Source organism: Manis javanica, chromosome 15 (assembly GCF_040802235.1).
Source record: "Manis javanica isolate MJ-LG chromosome 15, MJ_LKY, whole genome shotgun sequence".
Classification (NCBI taxonomy): Eukaryota; Metazoa; Chordata; class Mammalia; order Pholidota; family Manidae; genus Manis; species Manis javanica.
The window spans coordinates 70,462,525-70,484,872 of record NC_133170.1 but is presented as its reverse complement, the minus strand read 5'-3'; the positions used below and the strand labels follow the sequence as shown (position 1 = coordinate 70,484,872).

At 49.0% G+C, this 22,348-nt stretch overlaps 1 protein-coding gene and 1 long non-coding RNA gene across 6 annotated transcripts in view; one reads left to right on the top strand and one right to left on the bottom strand.

The window, feature by feature from the left end:
* Positions 1-22,348, top strand: part of LOC108384392 (uncharacterized) — a 49,767-nt gene that overhangs the window by 2,379 nt on the left and 25,040 nt on the right. The gene's annotated exons all lie outside the window — the stretch shown is intronic.
* Positions 3,496-21,881, bottom strand: OAS2 (2'-5'-oligoadenylate synthetase 2). Of its 3 annotated transcripts, none has more exons than XM_073223559.1 (11): positions 21,723-21,881; positions 19,771-20,041; positions 17,061-17,239; positions 15,870-16,105; positions 15,224-15,365; positions 12,454-12,627; positions 10,005-10,287; positions 8,651-8,838; positions 7,335-7,573; positions 5,961-6,114; positions 3,496-4,838 (listed from the first exon to the last, which is right to left on the bottom strand). In XM_073223559.1, the coding sequence occupies exons 2-11, from the start codon at positions 19,853-19,855 to the stop codon at positions 4,749-4,751; spliced, it is 1,770 nt and encodes a 589-aa protein (XP_073079660.1). In that variant the 5' UTR covers positions 19,856-20,041; positions 21,723-21,881; the 3' UTR covers positions 3,496-4,748. The 3 variants fall into 3 exon arrangements, with proteins under 3 accessions (XP_073079660.1, XP_017496839.3, XP_017496841.3); XM_017641350.3 differs by having other exon boundaries at positions 21,595-21,849; XM_017641352.3 differs by having other exon boundaries at positions 3,496-6,114; positions 21,595-21,848.

Genomic DNA, 22,348 nt, shown 5'->3' with positions numbered 1-22,348 from the left:
AGAGTGAAATTATACATGAAATTGTTAGAAAACCAGTCTTTCCCTTTAATGGTGGGAATGGAGGAAGCAGGGGAAATAGGGAGAGCCAAGAAGAAGCCGAGAACTCTCTCTCCCCCCCTTCCCTCCTCCCAGCCCTCCCCCAGCGCACAGAGGCCTGCAGATCCCAGCAAGCCTGGGAGAGGGCCCTCCTGCTGTCCCTGAGCGCAGCCTTTGGTGACCCACCGCTGACCTAGTAAGTGAATGGCTTTCCTGAGCTCTGTGTGCCATTCTAGCAAAATTTGGAATCTGAGGAGGGAGTTGTGGAACCCGCACTTTATAACCTGTTGTTTGGAAGTACTGGGGGCCTGGACTTGGACGGGCTTTGACATGGAGGTGGGGGCAGAGCCCTTAATCTTTGGGGTCCACCCTGATTCTGGGTAGGCAGTATCAGAACTGCAATGAAATGTAGGCTGCTGGAGAATCGTTGGCATGGGCCCTCAACCCTCGCTGTGGTGCTGGGAGTTCTGGGGGGCAGGAGAATTGGTTTCCCTGCCCCATGGGGGGAGCCTTCCCTGGGCTCAGATGGGAGCAGGCACGGGATGACTGCGCTCCTGGAGGGGAGGGCTGATTTCCCAGCAGGCCCAGTCCCAGAGCGGCTTACCACCACCGTCCCTTTGTGACAGGTGCTGTCAAAACAAATTACCCAAATTCAGTGGCTTAAAACAATGCAAGTTCATTATGTCACGGGGGTGTAGGTTGGACAGCCTATAGACCAGGCTGGCTTCTCTGTGCTGCGTCCCACGAGGCCAAAATCAAGGTGCTGGCCTCACTGCGTTCCTAGTGGAGGCTCTGGGGAGGTTGTTGGCAGAGCCCAGTTTCAGCCGATTAATCGCAGTACTGAGCCCTGTGTCCTCACCAGCTGTCGGGGGTTGGGAGGGGGTGGGTGTCATTCTTAAGCCTCCAGAGGTCACTCACATTCCCTGTTCATGACAAACTGCATCAAGCCAGCAGCCCAGGCCTTCTCCTGCCTCCTCTTCTGCCAAATCTCTCCAATTTCATGTGGGAAGGGCTCGTTGCTTTTAAAGGGCTCATGTGGTAACACTGGCTCCCCCTCGATAATCCAGAATCTTCTCCTCACCTCAAGACCCTCGACTTGATCACAGCAGCAAAGTCCCTTTTGTCAGGTGGCGGATTCAAAGGCTCCAGGGGTAGGACATGGACATCTTTAGGGCTATTATTTGCCTGCCCCCTCTTGCTTTTCCAGTCTCCTGGGGGTCCAGGGACATTTTTTTTCCTCCTGCTGCCAGAGCTCACAGTGGTCGCCTGCTGTCTACCTCATTCTCCCATTGTTCTGGCCATCACCATGGCCAACCTTTGGGGAAAGGTTTTCTCCTGACCTACCCTCCTGCCCCCAAATACCTGAGCCTTTCTCCTGGTGACGACTTCCAGCTCTGTCAGCCGGAGCCTCATCCCTAAGAACACGAGAATTTCTCCCTTGCAATTCCCAGCCTGGCCCTGCAATGGAGGGATAATGGCTGGGATGTGGCACCTCTTCGAGGAACTTCACCCAAGGCATGCATGCTGGGCACCACTGGTGCTCAGATGGGACCCTTTTGTTTGGGTTAGGTTACTGGAGTCCCTTGCTGACTTCTTCCCTCCAGGTCTATACCCCACCCAGGCCAGCCCACACAGCACACCCCCAGGAGAGAATTTTTGTTGCCTTTTCCTTGTTGGGGGTTCACCCCAGGCCCTGATGCCAAGAAACAGAACCAAAAAATTGTTAAAATTTTACCACTCAGATTTGGCCAAACTCAGCTGGAGATGCCTGAGGCCAGAGCAGATGAAACCCTCCAGAACGGTGTGGGCTCCAGATAATCTCGTGATCCACAAATTCTCCCTCTTCGTGGCCTCATTTGTGGTCTGCCACTCAAGCTGTTTCCAAACTCCTCCTGCACCATGGGCCGCTTGCCCCGTGCAGCCCCACTTCTAATCATTGCTTCCTTCCTTTCCTGCAAGTGGGGACCTCGTTGCCGGGGTAACCGAGAGTTGACTATGGGCCTCGAACCTTGCCCTTTAACTCTACTTAACTGGACTCTTGCTATATTCCTCTTTTGTGGATCCTTGTGTATCTTGGATTATTTCCCTTTTGTGGTTTTAAGAACACACATTCTTCCACATTTCTGTCCTTCTTTCTCTCCTTTCTTTGATGTTCTTTTCCTATGAGGTCTGTCTGGCCTACACATTTTTTCTGGAATTTGCTAACTCAACTCCCTTTTTTCTTTGGTTTGGCAAAAAACACGTAATGAATGGTGTTGTACACTTCCTACTGCCTCCCACCAGCAGACACACTACTCCTGGGTGTCTCTTTCCTACTGGTGCTTTGATTAATCTGCAAGTTTAGGAGGTGACAGTCTGCACCCCAACTACCAGAGAGTTCTCCACCAGCACTTCCTCTAATGAGTGCATCTCTGCCTGACATTTATTCGACCAGAGGTTGCAAAATGGTGATGTTTCTAATTTGTCATCCTTTCAATATATATTAAAATAGATTTTGTAAAAAATATTTTTTCATTATCTGTTGTAGCTGTTTGTCCTGAAATAGTTTGTACAAGAAGGCCGTGTTTAGTTATTTCCTATATTGCTGTTTGTTGCCAATGTTATGAAAAAAGTGTTGGTGCCCTAATTATTTCCAATGGTGATCAAGGATCACATGTTTCTTGATCAGTGTGAACTCTTTCTTATCTCTGCTCTTAAGAAACTTACTTGTCTACTGAATGCTGAGGAGACATTGACGAAACAGACCAAAATGGTTCCTTCCTGCCTTTCTGGTGCCTTGAGTTGCTCGCTTTATTCTTACTGGTCTTAGTCCTTTATGTACATACCGCTTAGCACGTGGTTGTTAAGTTGCCCTTCATTTTTATTTAAGGGATTTAGGGCTATGTGTTCTAGCTCCTCTGGGTACACCTTCCGCCCTGTGAGGATGGGGCAGCATCTTATAGTTTCTTAACTATGTGTTTAGTGCAAGTGCAGGCATCTAGAAGGCTCTGGTACCTGGTTGTAGACTCAGTAGACGTGAACTTAGAATGGTCATTCTTTCCTTCTTCAACCTCCAGTCAGAGCTATTCCTTTACCCTTGTTCTAGACAAGAGTAGTGGTGTATTCCAGCAGAACTGCATTCCAGGCAGTAGTGGTGTCCTTCGATTCGATTCAATTCAATTCAATTCAATTCAATGAATTCAATCAATTCAGTGAATTCAATTCAATTCACTTCAGTTCAGTTCAGTTCAGTTCAGTTCAGTTCAGTTCAGTTCTGACACTGCCCGGAGTTAGTGCAGATGCCACACGTGAAAGGGCCAAGTTCCAGCGAGGCTGCCTCCCCTTCAGATGCCAGCTGCAGGTGGGGACCTCAGACTACTCATACTTCTGTCTGACTTGGCTACAAGTGCAGGGGTTCCCATGACCCCCCCTTCAGGTTCAATGATTCACTAGAATGACCCACAGAATTCAGAAAAGCACTATATGTCAATCACCATTTTATTACAAAGGATACCAAGGAAGAGCCAGATGAAGAGACCCATAGAGGGCAAGGGCTGGAGGGGCCCCAAGCACAAACACTCCCATCCCCACGGAGTTAGGATATGCCCTCTTCCCAGCACATGGGTATGTTCACCAACCAGGAAGCTCCCCAAGCCCTGCAGTCCAGAGTTTTTATTGGAGTTTTATTATAAAAGCACGATTGATTAAATCATTGGCCACGTGCTTGAACTCAATCTCTAGCCCCTTTCCCCTTGAGAGGGTGGGAAATGGGGCTGAAAGTTTCACCCCTCTAATCAAGGGCTTGGCATTTCTGGCATGGCCAATTCCTCCCTTAAACTACCTAAGGGCCCAAACCTCACTGGCATAAATGCAAGGTGGTTGGAGGGGCTGCTTATGAATACAAAAGGTTTCCCTATCAGGAATTTCCAAGGGTTTTTGGAGCTGTGGGCCGTGAACTGGGGATAAAAACCAGATACATTCTTTATTATATGACTGTTGGCATATGCATCAGTAATAAAACTCAGTAGACATGTAAGTAGATATATCAGTAGACATATAAGTAGAGGTTAAAACCTTAGACATTCGAGTATCTCTGAAGCTAATGCCAGAGGATAAAACCTTTAGACTTGGCAAAAAGACATTCATGTGTGGGGGAAAAAAGGTAGGCTCAGATGGAAAAGACAACAGGCTAATATAAATACCAGGAAACAGTTATAATCCAAGAATTTGAAGGTCTAAGGAGAGGTTGGGTCACGACTGGTTTAGGAGACCTTCAGGTCTGCAGAGGCAGACGGGCTTCTGCATATGGGGAGAAACAGACAGGGTGTGGGTGGGCCAGCGGAGTGTGAGAGTGAGGCCCTGGAGTCATGTGAGCCCCGGGGCCGGTAAAGGGCTTCACTTTGGGAGTCTAGAGAGATCTCTCTTCTGCGCCTTGAAGGAAAGGGAAGGAGCTCATTGGAAAAATACTGAGTGACCACAGACATACAGAGTACATAAGGCTGCATGAGAGCAGATATTTTTGATAAGGTAGGTCACTCGGAGAGCAACAGTTCAGCAAGGAGAGACTTTTGGAAGGACTCGGTGGTCTTCATTTCAAGAGGAGCCGAAGAAGGAAGGAAGGAAGGAGTGGTGGGGATGGTCAAGAGAAGGCCATATCTGGGTCACTCTTGTGCAGTGAACTGATTCTTTAAAAGCAACTGCAAGATAACCGTTAGCGGTTTCTTCTAGCATTATTATTCCAGGGTTCTACAAATTCTGAATGAGAACATCTCTTGGGTAATAGGATACATCCCAGCTCCACAACTTCCTGGTGTCTGCACTGTCTAGAAAGAAAGAAATATGTGTGCAAGCATAAACAGTTGAAGCTAAGCAGGAGAAACTATTGGTTAAAAAGAATCAGGAGAAAAATAATGTATCTGAAAGGGTAACCATTACCAGGGACACATTTTTGGTACTTGTTGGTAATGGAGATTTTGATAACTAAAACTGAGTCTGGAGTGGGCGGGGTGTCCTCGAGAGCAGGGTCTCAGTCAGGGATGATTTTGCTCCCAGTGGGTCAGAGGCAATGCCTTGAGATATTTCTGACTGTCACTACTGGGTGGCCTCTCGTGGGAAGAGCCTTGGGACTTGGTCAAACATCCTCTAACGCAGGGTACAGCCTCCACAGCAAAGAATTATCTGGCCAGAATGTCAATAGCTGCCGAGGCTGAGAAACTGTGCTTAGAAAGAACTTGTTGGGGGAGCCAAGCCCACCTGGTGGCAGGTATTGTGATAGGAGGTGGAGGTTTGGACAGGTGTGGCAGATGTTCTTGGTTGGCCAACCTACCTCCCATCTACTCATCCTCACCTGCCTCTCTGGAGCCACTCTGAAGTTACAGGTAGCCGCCACATGACCATTCTGGGCGATGAAATGTAAGTGAATTGCTGGAGGAGGCTGCTAAGAGGAGCCCCTGGGGAGGTATCTTCCCCGTTCTCTTCTTCCTGCCTTGACCATGAACCCACCACCTGGAGGTACAATGCTGTGCGGACTAAAATCAACAACTAAAGAAGACAGAGCCAGAAAGAGCTGGGGATGACTGTGTCCCTGGGGACATTTGGCAATGTCTAGAGAAATTGGTTGTCATGCTGGGGGTGCTCCTGGCCTCTGGTGGGCCTGCCCTGCCCAGGAGAGCCCCAACTAAAGGAACTATCCACCCTGAATGTCAGTAGTGCTTCGGTGGGAGCAACGGTGGGAGAAAGCACGAGGGAGCTATTGCGTGGGTCCTGGATTGCCTGCCTTGGGATGTCTGGTAATGGAAAGAAAAAGCAGTTGTTTAAGCTGCTGAGCGGGGCTATCTGTGATTTGCAGCTGAGTGAATTCTAAATTGCTACAGTGGGAGGAGCACTTTGATTTAAGCCTGGCATGGGGCCAACTCCAGATGGCACTTCCTTTAGATTATTCTTACTGGCACTTTCCATGCTTGAACAGGTTCTCCAGTCCCATCTTTGAAGCACAGAGAGGACATCCATTCGGTAGCTTCTTTTGCTAGAAGATGCCAACACCAACGGTCCCCTCCACCCACGTCACCAGTAGGTTCGGCTGGGTCCAAGATCACAGGCCTAAATGAGGGTTAGAGGCATTAAAGAGACACTTTTTCAGACACCGGGGGTCCATTCTACCCTCAGCAATAAAGCAGTATCCTTGAAATAAGCCAGGCAGAGAAAGACAAGTACCAAACGATTTCACTCCTATGTGGACTATAAGAACAAAGCAAAAGCTGAAGGAACAAAACAGCAGCAGACTCACAGGACCCAAGAGTGGACTAACAGTTGGGGAAAGGAACTGGGGAGGGTGGGTGGGAAGGGAGGGATAAGGGGGAAAAAGGGGCATTACAATTAGCATGCATAATGTGGGGGGGTGCACGGGGAAAGCAGTACAACACAGAGAAGACAAGTAGTGATTCTATAGCATTTTACTACGCTGATGCACAGTGACTGACTAATGGGGTATGTGGTGGGAACTTGATAATAGGGGGGAATGTAGTAACCACAGTGTTGCTCATGTGAAACCTGAGCATAAGATTGTATATCTATGATACCTAATAAAAAAAAAGCAAGTGAATAGTATAAAAAAATGTTTTGTAAGCTATTTTATATATGTATATAAAATAGTTATATAATATATGTAAGAGTTATATATAACTATTGTACATATGAATGCAAAATATAAACATCTCCATTCAGACCAACTGAAATATGATATGTAATTTAACCCACTCTAATGTCAAGCAGGCCACCCCCATGGGAGGCAACCCACTTCTCCCTCTTCCTCCTCAAGCCTCCTTTCGTCTCCTCTTCTTTTGTGTCCCTTGCTTCTGCCCCCTGCTGGTGGTGCTGAGCAGGTGCACTAAGATTCCTCGCCCTCCTTGGAGGCTACACAGGCTTGGCGGGATGCAGGCCTGAGAGGGCAGAGAAAACCTGACCTGATAGAAAACCCTGTAGGATATCAGCCGTGAATGCTGGCATCGTTTCTCAGGGACACGCTTCCAACCTGCGTGTCTCGTGGGCCTGCTAATGAATCCGTGCTTTCCCTTGCGACAGAGAAAGATGAAGGCAAGTCACGGACCTGGTATCTGCGTCCTCTTCTTCTAGATGGTATTGTCTCCTGCTTCCCAAGGATGGTGGCACTGGAGGCCATGGGGGACTGCTGGGTACTGCCCACCTCCCAAAAAGGTTCCCATGAGAATAATGAATCACGACCCCAGAGAAGTGAAGCCGGGTTGTTGGAATTATGTTGGAGGGAAGCAGATGGAGAAAAGGAGGGGCTGGGTGGGAGGCACCTGGTTTTCTGGATCTGGGTCAGTAGGAAGTTCCTCATTGTCTCATCTTCCAAGTTGTAATTGACCGTCCAGAAGATGCAGAGCTGCTGGTATTTTGTGATCAATTCCAGGACCGTACGGAAACCTTCAGCGGTGTTAAAATTCGTGGTGCCACTGCCCTGCTCCCAGGCATAGATGGTGAGCAGCTCCAGGGCATACTTTGGGGGTAGATTCCCCTTCTGCTTTAATTTCTTTTCACACTGAAGGGAGAGTGGGAACATCAGACAATACTGGTTAGAGGAGGGAGGCACCACCAGCCCCCTGAGAGCTGCAGAGATGGCGCATTCCTGACTGTGAGTGCTGCAGCAGGACCACTGGCCCACGAGGTGCCATGCTGGTGGGGCTGGTTGGCTGGCGGAGGTCTGAGCAATGCATGTCTGCAGGGACTCAATCAGCAGCTTGTACGAGGCACATGCAGGTTTCTAGGAAGCCATATATGACTTCCTAGAGTTATACTATAGCCACCATTTAACAAAAATCCACCATGTGCTAATTGTGGGGCTGTTTACCTATGCCATTTCTAATCCTCTGCAACCCTATAAGCTGGCATGGATGGCTGTCTTAGATGAAGATGGAGGCTTGGGGAGTGAAGTGGCTTCTCAAGGTCACATGGTAGCACTGAGCCCTGCAGTGCTCAGGGGCTGAGTGTCAAGCCATTTCTCTGATTTTCTGGGATGGAAACCACAGGCTCAGCCTCCAGCTCAGGCTTCAGGGAGCTGGACACAGAAAGGAGACCACTTAGGAAAGAACTGGTATTGTGCCAGATGTTTGCTGCCGTGAAAATATGCAGAAACTATCCTGTGTATAAGACAGTTGATGGAAGCAAACAGATCTAGAAAATGCAGTCCCTGGTCTCACCTGTAGCCTTGACCTGCCTTCCCAGAGATGCATCTGTGTCTGTTAATTAGGGACACTGAGCAGCAGGTGAGCCATGCTGGTGATTTACAGGCATGCAAACCCCAGCTCTGTCTGTCCCTTGTAGGCAGGATAGCTTGAATTCCTGCAGACTCACCGGGTGTCAGAGCAAATGCAAAATAAACCACATGCAGCAGCTTGGATGGTAGGAGGTGCTCTATGCCTGACCCAGCCTCATGGGGTTAGTGATGGGAAACCTACAGACACTTGGGATTAAGGAGTGGGCAGATGCCCTAGAGTGACTCAGCCGCCAGCATGGGAGAACATGGGTACACAGAGTCCTTGACTTGCCAGTTTAATGGTGACAGTTAATGGTCACTGGTAACACAGTAACCAGAGGGCTGGAATAAGGCCTGTCATACCTGTCTGTACCAGTGCTTCACCAGGCGAATTAAATCCTTCAGTTTCGTGGGCCGGGAAATAACAAAGTTGCGCTGCAGCTCCGTGAAGCAGGTAGAAAATTCTCCCCCCAGGGCATCTGAGGAGCTGTACAGATCGATGAGCTCAGAATAGACACTGGGGCTGGGGGCAGTGTGGGAATTCTTGTGGCCTAGCATGGGGAGATATTTACGTTACACCTTAATATGTATAGACAGTAAGGTTTTGAAACATCTTTGACAAATAATTAATCCTGGGAGATTACTTTAAACTCTATTAGTGTGTTTGGATTGCCAGTGTCTAAGATATTGGGAGCATCTCCAGAGTAATGAGATATTTTTTTAAAATTGTATGGTCTAGATGAGTATAGGTGGTATTATTTAAGTATTATCTAGATTTGCACTGTCCCATATGGTAGCCACCAGCCAAAGTGGCTTTTTGCACTCAAATTAATAAAGGGAAATAAAATAAAAAATTCAGTCACACGACCACATTTCAAACTCTCAATAGGTAACAGAGCAGAGAAATAGAATATTCCCATGACCACAGAAAGACCTGTAATGCTGATTGGGAATTTGCTAATTATGGCAGGCTAAATCCAGCCCACTTCTCGTTTTTGTAAGTGAAGTTGTTGGAACACTGCCCTGCCTGTTAAGGTATTGTCTCTGCTGCTTTCTACAGTGACAGGGTTGAAGAGTTGTAACAGATGTCATATAGTCCTCAAAGAAGAAAGCATTTGTTATTTGCCTTTTACCAAAAAAAAACTTAGCCAACCCCCAATCTATACTGTTATTTTCTTTCTAGAGATGCTAAGAACCATTCAGAGGGAAGGTACCAGAGTCTCCTTGATTTGGATTTGGGAAATGCCTGCACTAGCCCTGGTTTCTCTTAATATACCATTATGTATCTGTCACTCATGAACTGAATTTCTAAAGGAGATTTCTGCCTAAGAGTGAAGGTGAATGCCCAGATTTCCTGTCCTTGTGTCAGAATTCTCCCCACAGTCTGCTCTTTACTTTCCTTCACTGGGGACTGAAGGCATTTTATTTGTAAGTGTGTATAGAACTCCTGTGTACCCCATTCTTTGATAAATATGGTGAATGATACCATGGGAATGTAAGATATGTATGGGTCCTGGGCATCCTCGGAATACATAAATGTGGAATGAGGATGAACATGTATGCAGGTGTAAGGCGTTGCTGCCATGATTAATGCCACCTGCTGGGGACACTGGACCCACAGCCCATTACTAAGTCACTTGGCTTCCCCTCCCACCCTCCCACCACCACTCTCGAATCTGTCTCCCTCCTCCAGATGCTAAGGCCTCGGGGGTCTTACCTAACACATTAAAGGCAGGCAGGACATCAAAGTCAATGCTTTCGTTGAGTACTTTGGATTTCAGTGAGAAGCTCAGCACCCTGGGAGCCTTCCATTTTGAAATCTCAAACTTCACTTCCAAATCCAGCTTCTGCTGACAGGCTTGCAGCTGTTTATGTATTTCTCTGATGACTCTGGATCTCTCATTTTTTTGGGAGGTGTAGCTATTCAGCCAGTCTGGGAACACGACAAGGTCGGCGTCCGAGCCGTTCTTCAGAGCTGTGCCCTTGGCGGTTGACCCTCCCTAGTGAGGTGAGGCAAGCTGAGATACAGTATTTTCTAGACCACGATCCCGACCCCCGTCAGCTGGCACGCATTGGGCTGATTAATGACATACTTCCAAGTTAGGGTCCAGTTAGGGCTGCATCCCAAGTCAAACCAACAAAATCATATGGACCCAAAGGTGGTTATCTCACGCCCCTGATGGGCTTGTTTACACACAAGTTGTTGTAACTGAGTTGTTACTGAGGTGTTAGTTACAGATTACCCACTTCTCAAGCCAAATTCTTACACATTTCTCCTAAAGAGTACTGAGCTTTGTTTGAGTCCTGGGGACCTGAAATGAATCAAAGTGGATGCAATCACGTTGGACATTCTCATCTATTCCATGATTCGTCCATTCCCTCTTGCAGTCCAGGGATCACTGGATGATAGTCTAGGTATTCATAGTTAGGTATGTCAGATTCATAGTTGGATAGCTGGGTATTCATGCTTAGGTACAGGGGTCGGCGAACTTTCTGAAAAGGGTCAGGTGGTAAACATTTTAGCCTTTGTGGGCTGTGTATGTTTCTGCCAGGTCTGCTTCTCCACGTCTTCCCTTCTTCTTGTTCCTCCCTCTTCCCCTTCTCCAACTCCGTAAAAATGTCAAAACCATTCATAGCTCGCTGGCCCTGGTTGGGCAACTCCTGCATGAGGCAGCCTATGCAGGATTCAGACTCATTCTGTTTCTTTTGGGGAGCTCTGCCTGTAGGCTGAGCTCCTTGGCTAATGGGTTTCTTTGGGGGCTAGCGGGGGGGAGCCAGCTGCCACCAGAGGACCGTCCTAATGCCACAGTGTGCTGGGCTTTGCTCTGAGCACCAACCCTCACACCTGTTGTCCTGGTTGTCCCCAGAAGGCTCATCTGATTTCTGTAGAGCAAATGTTTATTTTACCCATAGTAGTAAATGCCTGGCTACATAGGCTTGGGGCGAGGGGAGGGTGTTCTGTGTCCTATATACAGGTGCTCAGTTAATCCCCATCCCAGCCCCCTCTAGTCACACAGCTGGCCTGCTGGCCTGGCCTTCACTGGCTCCTCCCCGGCCACACACCCCTCCTCACATTCCCCGGGGGGGGGCGCCTTTCCAGTCCCCCCAGCAGACAACCCTTTCCAGCTTGCAACCAACTTCAGGAGATAAAAAGCAACCTGTTTTCCGCCAAGGGTTCTCTTCCCATTTTCTTCTTCAGTGTGTCATCATACCTTTTCTTATTTATTTACTATCATTAATGGGGGTCTTAGGAAGGAAACGGGAGGTCTGACAATTCTAACATTGACCATGAATTTGCCTTGTTTTCAGTCCAGTTAATCTCAGTGGGACTTTGCTCAACACCCATGGGATATTGGTACTGGTTCCCATACCACCTTAGTGTTGCGTGCACACACACACACACACACACACACACACACCCCTGTCCAAGTGTTTTACACACACACACACACACACACACACACACACACACACACACCCTGTCCTAGCGCACAAGTCAGCATTTTCCTCCCTGCCTCCTTGTGACCAGGGGCACACAGTGATCTGGAGGGGGGCCAACAGATGAAGGGCAGTGTGTCAGTCTCTGACATTTGAGCCGTGGACAAGAACGGCCAAAGCTGCTGGATCTCTAGCTTGGTTGGCAGGACGAATCAGGCTCTGGTCATTGAAGCAAGAAAGAGGTCACTTTGTGGTTCAGTATACACAGAGCTTAGAATCTGCAGTCATTTGAATGGTGGCTCCCGAAAGATATGTCTGCTGGGAACGTGTGAATGGGAACTTATTTGGAAAAGGGGTCCGTGTAGAGGTAACTGAGTTAGGGGTCTGTGGGTCCTAAATCCAAAGACGGTTGTTCTCAGAAGAGAAGAGAAAGGGAGGAGACACAGAGGATGGGCAGACAGAGGCAGAGGTCTGAGTGGTGCAGCCACAAGCCCAGACCCAGCCAGGACGCCAGCAGCCCTCGGAAGGGAGCGCACAACCGGAAGTTGCTAATGTACTGGCGTGGGCGGGGCCCGGGCTCCCAGCACTGAGCACCTGCGTCCTCCTCGCCCATCTCCCGCCTCCCTCCTGCTTTGCCCCAGGCCTCTGGTGGGACACAGCCTGGCAGAGCTCCCCAGCTTCTTAGCTCCCTGCCAGTAATACCCCTCAAGGGGAGGGCCAGCACTCACCTGGACAATCTTCTGAATCTTCGTAGTCGAATGTTGAAAGCAATTATGTTGAAGGAACGTACGGATGATTTTAACAGCCCTCTCGATCTGCTCTAGGAAGATTTTGTTGGGCTGGAGAAAGTCCTTGATGAACTTATCCAGAAGATGGCCAGGGGTGGTGTAGAGCGGTGCTGGCTGTGGAGGGGGACGCGCCTGCTGTGAGCAGCCGGGCCGTGTTCCCTTCTGGTCTGGGCCCTCCACCCCACCCCCCACCACTCCCTCCTGTCCTCCAGTCCTCCTGCTGGCCGTTGCCACCTTCACTTCTTGCATTCAGATCCCCAGAGCATACCTGAAAATTGTGGGAGCAGACCCCCACAAACAAAACCTCTCCCGGTTGCTCCTTGCCCCCCAAGACAGATGTGACCCTTCTCTGGCTGGGTTTATGATGGCCCCAGATCCAACCTGCTGGCTGATTTCTACTTCCAGCTATGGCAGCATCTACTATTGACCAGCGCTCTTCAGCTTCTCCAGCTTCCCTGGCCCTTATTTTCCCCTTTACTGCAGGCTGCGGATTTCGGATGATCACACTCCTTTCCCAGGTTCTATCAGCCTTTCTTAACCACACTGTGCCTGGGTGCACTGGTTTCCCAGGGCCTCTGTAGCAAATTACAACCATGGTTTGGAGACCGGAAGTCTGAAATCACGGCGGCAGCAGGGCTGTGCTCCCTATGAAGGCTCCACGGGGGAGGCTTCCTGTGCCTTCCTGCTCCCAGTGGCTCGAGCAGCCCTTGGCCTCCCAATGCTTGTGGCTCCGTCCCTCCCATCACTGCCACGTTGTCACATGGCCTTCTCCGTGTGTGTCTGTCTCCATGCGTCTTTTTAAAAGGACACCAGTTACTGCGTTCAGGGCCCGTGCTAACCCAGGATGACCAACCTCATTGTGACTAAGTGGCACCTACCAAGACCCTATGTCTAAAGAAGGTCACATTCTGAGCATCCTAGTGGACATGAGTTTGGGGACACTAGTCAATCCTCTACACCAGGGTTGTGAGGATGCTGGAGAGAGGGCTGCCTGGGATCAGCGTGGAGGTGCTGTGTGTTCAGTCAGAAAGGACAGTTCTCTGCTCTCTAATCATTTGGGACCATGGAGGGTGGGACCTGTTCCCTTCCCTGCACATGTGGTCCTGTCTGGGAAGAAACCATACTCTGATTTCTAAATGGGGTGTGACACACGCCCAGACATACAGTTCTCTACCCTTCAGGAGCAAAGCTCAGATGGTGGGGGCTGCCCATGTACCACAGGCCATGACCCCCCTCCTGAGACTCTGCTCAGCTCCCTGCCACCTGCTCAGAGGTGACCTCCCCTGCAGGCCTGTCTACAGAGGCCGTATGCTTGCTGCTGTGGTGGGTAGACAGGGACACACTCACCCCTTCAAATGCCCACATCCGAAGCCCTGGAACCTGTGAATGCATTCCCTTGTATGGAAGTGGGACTTTGCTGATGTGATCAAATTAAGGATTGGGAGATGGGGGATCATCCTGGACAGCCCGGGTGGATCCAGCGCCGTCCTAAGGGTCTTCCTGGACTCAGAACCTGCCCGCCCCACAGGCCTCTTCACTTCCAGGCCCAGGAATTTGATAGCTCATTTACAGCCTCACTGCATCCCAGGTCTTTGCTCAATCGGCCCTCAGATTTCAGTGTAATTGAAATGTATATCCCTACCTCCCGTAATCTAGATATGCATTAGTCCTGTGTCTGTGAAATGTGGAATTTGGTTAACATGTCTGGCCTCAGATGGTGCATTGGCTACACACACCCCTCCCTACCATGACCCTCAGAAAAGTCACGTCGGTCCCCATGTCTAGCCTGAGAATCTGTCCTACTCGGGCTGTGCTCTGATGAGCCCTGGGAGTAGCGCAGGCCGCGTCAGCCGACTTGCTTTCCCTCTGGCAGATGTGGAGGGAAGGCCAGTGCATCTGTCTCACAGCCAGCCCCTTGCTCCAGATTCCAGCCCCACTTGTCATTCCTGCCCAACACACCTGCTTGAATGGAGCTCAGAGCGGTCCTGGCATCTGCGGGGCTGACTGCCACCCATTTCCCTTGCACTCTGCTCCGTTTTATATGCCACCACCTCTTGCCGGCTCTCTCTCTTGCAGAAACGAATCGAATTCTCATCTGCTGGTGGCACCCCACCCCCAACCTTTCTCTTTGTTTAATTTTGCACTTCACCATCACTTTAATGGAAGGCGAGGCTTCTGATGGCATGTTATGGGTAGAATTGTGTACCCCTAAAAGATATGTTCAAGTCCCTAGCTCCAGTGAATGTGATCTTATTTGGACATAGGGTCTTTGTGCCATAATCAAGTTAAGATGAGGGCATTAGGGTAGGTCCTAATCCAATGTGACTGGTATCCTTATAAGAGGACAGAGACAGACACTCATGGAGGGAAGACATTGTGAAGACTCAGGAAAGAAGGTCATGTGACAACAGAGGCAGAGATTAGGATGACGCTGCTGCAAGCCAAGGACTGCTGGCCACCACCAGAGGCTGGAAGAGGCAAGGGGGGCTCCTCCCCCAGAGAGAGTCTTCAGAGGGAGCACAGCCCGCCAGCACCTTGATCTTGGACTTATAGCCACCAGACCTGTGAGAAAATCCCCTTGTGTTGCTTTAGGCCATCAGTGCTTGGCACTTTGTCGCGGCCATCCCAGGGAAACAGTACACAGTGTACCCTGGCTTCCAGAGGCCCACCCTGCAGCATGCCTAGAGCTATATTTGGAAAGCTCTCTCACCAGAACATTCCAGGATAGTCCGGGTGACTCATTCAGACCAGAGGAAGACAACCAGATTCGAGCTTCTTCTTTTAGCAGTTGCCAGCACATCTTATCTTTGCTCACATTATTGGTTGGGTCTGCTGGATCCAGGATTACTGGCCTATAACATCCCATTAGATTTAAAAAAAATCATTTGACCTGCTTGTGGGAGAAGAAATCAGTTTGAGGGAAAGGCCTGGACTGGGCATTTGGTAACTTGGATTCTAAGTCCTGAGGTTCCTCTCGATTGCTGAAGGGCTTTGCTGAAGACACCTAGCTACTCTGGTCCTCTGTTCTTGGCTTTACAGAGATACTCCATTCATAACATAATAAAATGATCTCCTCTTCCTGCCAACCCCTTCATCTCTCTTAGCCCCATCCTTCTATAAGGGGAATCATCTCCCAAGTGTCTGTTTAGCAGACAAAATGTCATGACCTTTGGTATGTGAAGCACACTGGCCAGGATTCCCTCTTTCAGGCAGTCCTCCCCTCGCCTCCCACCCACTGCCACTGGCATTCTTTTGGCACATCCTTGGCTGGCAAGGACAGGCTGAACCTTATTCTATGGGAGGGCAGCCTGGCTTGCAGATGAACAGGTAAAGAGGGGAGCATGGCAAGTTCATACCTCGATGATCGGAGCTGGCTCAGCAGGATGTTCCGGATGGTCACATTCTCGAAGTTGTAGTTGATGACCCAATAGACACACAGCTGCTCCTGCTGCAGGATTAGCCCCAGAACAGTCCGGATGCCTTCAACTATATCAAAGTCTTCTGTTCTGCAACCCTGTTCCCAGGCGTAGACTGTAAGCAGCTCCAGAGCATACACAGGTGGCAGAGGTGCATATTTCAGCTTTTCCTGGCACTGTAGAAGAAAGGGGCAATGGTGAACTTGGGAACCCAGGTCCTCCCATGCCAAGAGTCTGAAATCAAGAAACCAGAAGTCTATAGGAAGTCACTGCCCTTCCAGCAGTGACTAATATGATATAATGCCTAAAATTCAATGGACTGACACTATCAAGTGTTGACAAAGATGTAGAGCACCTGAAACTATAATACATTGCTGATGGGAGTGCAAGTAAGTACAACATTTGGGAAAGCTATTAGAAGTATTTGCCAAAGTTAAAAAAAATATATATATATATATATAGATAATCTAAATATTTAATATATATCTATATTTATAAAATATAAACATTTTATACATACTTTATATATTACATGCACATATATATATACAAATATGTCGTGTGTAGGTATATGCACATATACATACATGTTCATATTCATACACCTCATAAGCTAGCAGTTCTACTTGTGCATATTTACCCAAGAGAAATGAGTGCTTAAATTCACAAAAAGGCATGTAGGGGAATATCTGTAGTAACCTCATTCATAATAACCCCACTTTGGAAAAGACCCAAATGTCCTTTGACAGAATAGATAAATGCATAGTGTATTAACACAATTACAAAACAGTGAAAACCCAGGCCCCAGCACAATGACACGCACAAATCTCTCAGACATAATGTTGGGCAAAAGAAGGCAGATGATTCCACTGACAAGTTCAAAAACAAGCCAAGCTAATTTGCGGTGACAAATGTTTGATAGTGGTTTGCTTGGGGGGAGTATTAACTGGGAGGGGACTTGAGGCAGTGACTAGGGTGAAGGAATGTGTCCAGTTTTGATCTGAATGTTGCTTAAAGGGATATAAAAATGTACTGAGCTGTATACATAACATAGTTTTACTTTACTAGATGTAAATAATCTCAGTAGGAAGGAAATGGATGATAGCACTAGATAAACAATTTGAAAGTTACCTGTTCATACCAGTACTTTACCAAGAGGATCAAATCCTTCAGTTTTCTGGGGTGGTTTTTAAAAAACTTCTGCTGGAGTTCTGTGAAGCAGACGGAGAACTCACCGGGGTTAGAGTGTGTCTGATCCAAGGCTCTTTTGAGCTCTAAATAGGTCCAGGTGCTGGGCTTGTCGCTCAAGCCTGTTGTGAAACAGAATTTCCGGTATTCATGTAATCTGGTCTCAGAGAGTCAACAATGAGGGTCCAGTGTGGTTTGATAGCACACATCAATTGCTTAATGTTTAAGGGGACTGGGGTATGTAATAAAAGCTACGAGCTGGCTTCCCTTGCTAGATAATAACCTGAAGTCTAAAATGACTGTCGAGAAAATGGGATGGTGCTGACCTAAGACCAGATCAGCAGAACCAAATGGAGGGACAGGAAGCACAATCATAAATAATAAAAGGGGGAGTTCCAAATTAGTAGGGAAAGGACAGCTTCTTTAAAACATGGTGTTGGCACAGTTGGCACAGAGCTGGAAGAAAATAAAGTTTCTATATCACATGCAATATATTCTGCTATTACGGAGCCCATCCAGTGAACGTTCTATTTCAGAGAATCAAGGGTACAAGTACTCTGAGGAGGCGGGCCAGGTAAAGCAGGGCCCTGGAGGCTGGAGATGGAGGTTATGGGCAGGCACATGCTCCACAGAGCTGGACCCTGTGTGATGGGGTGAGGCAGGGCAGTGGTTCCCAAACTGGGTTGCCTAGCAGAATCCTGCTGCACAGCTAAGCTGGGACCACCCATGCCAGTGCACATGGTGGGCTTGGCAGGAGATCTGATACCTAAGTGGAGAGAGTTCAGGCCTCTGTATTTTTTTCTAAGTTTCCTGGGTGATTCTGATACCCACTGGAGTTTGAGAAACAATCCCTGATGTGAGGCAAGGAAGTAAATGCAGCAGGAGAGATGTCAACAGGTCACAGAATTTAATGAAAGGGTTTCCATTCTTGCTGGCTGAGCACCTCCGTGTACAAACTTGACACGTGGCTGGCTTGTGCTTTTCATTCACCCAGACATGCATTTACTGACCTCCTACCATGAGTGGGTGTGGTTCTGGGCACAGAGCATGAAAGGAGGTTGAGGGAAAGAGCTTCCATCCTTGTCAACGACTGTAACAGTATAGCTGACATCTGTGAGTGCTTCCTCTAGTGCAGGCACAGCTTAAGCCCGTCATGTGCAGTGGAATATGCAAGCCTCACAAAACTCTGATGTGGTCAGTGCAATCAGCTGCTAATTTACACACCAGAAAGTCTATAGAAGAGTGGTGTTTTGAATCAAAGACCGTGGGGAGAGAGCAGTGGTGGTACAGAGCTGTGGGAAGAGACGTAGAGTGGAAGGAAATTGGCCTGGAGCTGGCATGGAGAGTACACCAGATTAGTTGGGCTAATGTTTTGTAAAGAAAGTAAGTTCAGAATTCCCCAGTGGGTTACTACTTTTCTCAGGAAGCAACCATTAGTGTGTCCTTCTAGAAAGGGATGTTAGTTTAGAATGTATAGCTCTTCCACCATCTGGTGGCAGCTTCTGGATACCACGTGCAAAGAGCGTGTTTCTGGTTCTTACACTGTCCTTGCGCGATGGGGTGAACCAGCAGAGGGCACTCTGGCCTGGTCCCCAACTACCTTGCTCTGAACAAGAGGAGAGAATGTAGGATTTCCTGAGAATCCTGAGTCACACTGTGTCTCATCACCTTGACTCCAGCCCTTGTTTGAAGCAGGGACATAGATACTCTCAACCCTTATTGTCCAGAAGGCTCTGCAAGCTAGCTGTTACAAGTCTGATCTTATAGTTGACAAAAGTGGTTAAGTAATGGGACCAGGATAAGAACTCTGGGCTGCCTACCTTCCAAACTGGCAGATTTTTCTCTGAACTAGGTCACCTTTCTGTGAGTGCGAGTCATCAAGGTACGCGTGTGTCTCCACCTTAGAGGCCTCCTGGCCTGGGGCTCAGAAGACCTGGGCTCTCATTCTAGTTCTGCCCAGTAACTGGCTACGTGACCCTGAGGACATTCCTTTCCTTTCGTGTTTGTTCAATAAGGGGTTGAATTTCAGCTCTGTCATTTACATTTGTGATTATACATGTACCTGTGCTTGAGACTCATCTGTAACTATGCTGAGTCTCATCCATCCATCCAATCATCCATCCATTCACCCCACTGGTCACCCATGAAAAGTCCTTGCCTTGATATTGACCTGGTCAGAAGGCGAACTCCCCATGCTTGCACCAGCTGACCTCCCCCAGATGTTTGCCCCATCTTCTTCCTCTAACCAACATTTATTCGAGTCTAAATCCCCAAGTGGGGCCCATAGACCAGAAGCAGCATCACGGAGCTGGTGAGAAATACAAAACCCTGGGCCCCGCCCCGGATCTCCTAAATCAGAGCCTGCATTTGAACAAGGTTCCCTGGTGATCTGTGCGCACATCATAGTTGGAGAAGCTCTGCTTTAGACTCCAGGGTCCAGAACATTTTCTCTGGAGTCAGTCAGGGGAGGGTAGAAGAGTTCTAGAGGTGAGAGCAAGCCCTGGGTAGGAAGGAACCCCCACTTTGGAAAGCACCAGGGCTATCTGCCCGTCTCAGCATAGGGGACCCACATAGCTGTCTGCCACCCCTTTGGCTTTGCTCTCTCCACACGCCTCCCCAGACCTGAACGCCCCGCACCCCCAGGAGCACTCACCCAGAGCATTGAAGGCAGGCAGCACCTTGAAAGTGATGCTCTGCCTCTTTGTGGACAGCTGGATGGTGAGCGTACCACTGACCATCTGGACCTCCACCTGGGCTGCCAACTCCGTTGTGAGCTGCCAGACTCTCAGCACGTCCCGGATTTTGTGGAGGATTTCAGATGGGCTTTTTGTCTGATCCTGGAATTGCTCAAAGTCACTGGCGAAGACAACGAGGGTACCATCGGAGTTGCCCCTTAAGACCGTTTTCCTGCCATAGGAGCCACCCTGCCAACAACAGAGAAGCAGATGTGAGACCCTGGAATATTTGGGGTCACAGGGTACCTCAGGAGGCAGTAGTATTTGTCAACTCAAGCAAGAGACACAATTGTCATCATAGCCTTAAACTTGAGTGGCAGGCGTCCATTTGTCCACCCCAAAACTGAATCAGGATGTGCATAGCAGTTGTCTTCCTAATAGCCCCAAACTGGAGGTAACTCAGATGACCATCAGCAATCGAATGGACGGATATGTGTATTCGCACAATGGTACACTATACAGCAGCGAAATGCCTGCTCACGACAACGTAAGTTTCATAAGCAGGATGGGCCAAGGAAGCCACACACTGAAGCCACACAGTGCGTGATTTCATTAAACCTGTCTGGTTTACTGGAGGCTTTCTCAGTTTTAGCACGGGAAGGTCCAGGTCCCAGAAAACCCCTCAATCCTAGACAAACAGGGATGGTTGATCACCCTACATTTATGCAAATTTTAAAAACCAGCAAAACAAATCTTCTGTTAGAAGTCAGGAGAGTAGTTGAGGGTTGGGGTAGTGACTGGACAGGGGGCCTGGGGGCTCTTAGGGGCTGGAAATGTTTCAGTTCTCTATCTGGATGTAGGTTGCGCATGTATGTTTGTGGCAATCCATCAGGCTGTGTGATTAGATCCCTGCACCGTTATTTTTGTATGTTTTATTTTCATGAGAAAAAAGTTAACAATAGCAGAGGCAGGATGGCACAGTGGTTAAGGGCATGTCTTCCCATCCTTACCCGAGCTAAAATCCCAGCTCTGGTGCCAGCTGTGAAACAACTTCCCCATGCCTCAGTTTCCTCATCTGGGCCCCCACAGGGAGATCTGGAGTGCCCAGGCACCTCTGCTGCTGAGGCTAGTGCGTGTGTGTAGGGCAGCAGTCAGAGCACTGTGGCCTTGGCTGGAGACCATGAGGGTGGAGAGGGGGATCCCTAACCCCTCCTGACCCTAGGGTCCTGGCACGCTCCCAGGGCCCATTCCTCTCCAAAGGCCCAGAATCTTCAGCATCAGCCCTGGGATTTGTGCCCATAGCATGAAACATTTCTACCTGATGAGAGCCACTCCCTCTTGCTGTTGAGAAACCACAGAGCAGCCTTTGGGTGGTTTCATTAAACTCACCCAACCTCAGCATTGCTCTGCAATATGGGAAGGACAGAAACAATCGCAGTGAGTGATCACAGCTAGTTTTTGAACACTAACTATGTACCAGCCCCTGGACTAAGAACATTACATAGTTAAGCCTCATAACACTTTGAGATGGGTAGTACTCCTCTCACATTTTATGGATTCAGAGACTGAAGCACAGAGGGGTCAAACAACCTGCCTCAGGTCACACAGCAGTAAGGGGCAGAGCTGGCTTCCCAGCCTGTGCTTCTAAACCTTACACCATCTCATCATCTTGAGTGTGGCGAGGCAAAATGATGCGCCCAGGGCCTGACACACAGTAGGTGCTCAGCATTAAGTCACTCTGCCTTCCGGGAGCTGTGGAGCCTCCTGGCTCCCAGAAGTCCTGACCCCAGCCCTGTACTCACTTTAGCCACACTTATGACCAGGGGGAACTGCTCAGCTTCCTGCAGGACAGCACAGATGGTGTTCACGGTCTTGTCGATCTTGTTCTGACAATCTTCAAAGGGTCTCAGGGAGTTCTGGACAAACTCACCCAGTTTCTGAGGAGGCACTGAATACAGACGGGACTCCCAGTTGCCCATGGCTTCTGCTGGCTGCTGAGGTGACAGCTAATGGCAGGGCGGGAGGCAGAGGAGAACGCGCAGCTCTCACGTGGGGAGCCTGAAAACAAAACTCACATGCGGAGAGAGACAGGAAATCGAAACTCACAGAGCATTGCCAGCTGGCTTCCTTGGCTTGGAGTTGTGCCCAGCCCTGCAATTCTGGTCCTTAGCCTTCCAGCTGCTCCTGGGAGGGCGTGAGCTTCTCACGATTCAAGACACAGCCCTGGAGCCTGATTCTGAGGGCTTGGCACATGCTCGGTGCATATCCTTGAGCACATCGTCTGCTGCCCAGCATGGCCTTGATTTCCCCATCTGTAAGACGAAGATAAGAATAGTACCTTTCTCGTAGGGTTCACATGGGGATAAAATAATACCTGCAAAGTGCTCAGAGCAGGACCCTCATTGAGCAGGTAACATTTTACAGGGGACGCGGGTCAGCTTCCCAGGCTCTTTCCCTTTTGCCCTGTACCCAGTGGCCTGGAGCTCAGAGTCAATGAAAGCAGTGAGGAAAAAGAGACCCAGAGAGGGGATTGGCTTGCTCAGGGACACACAGCAA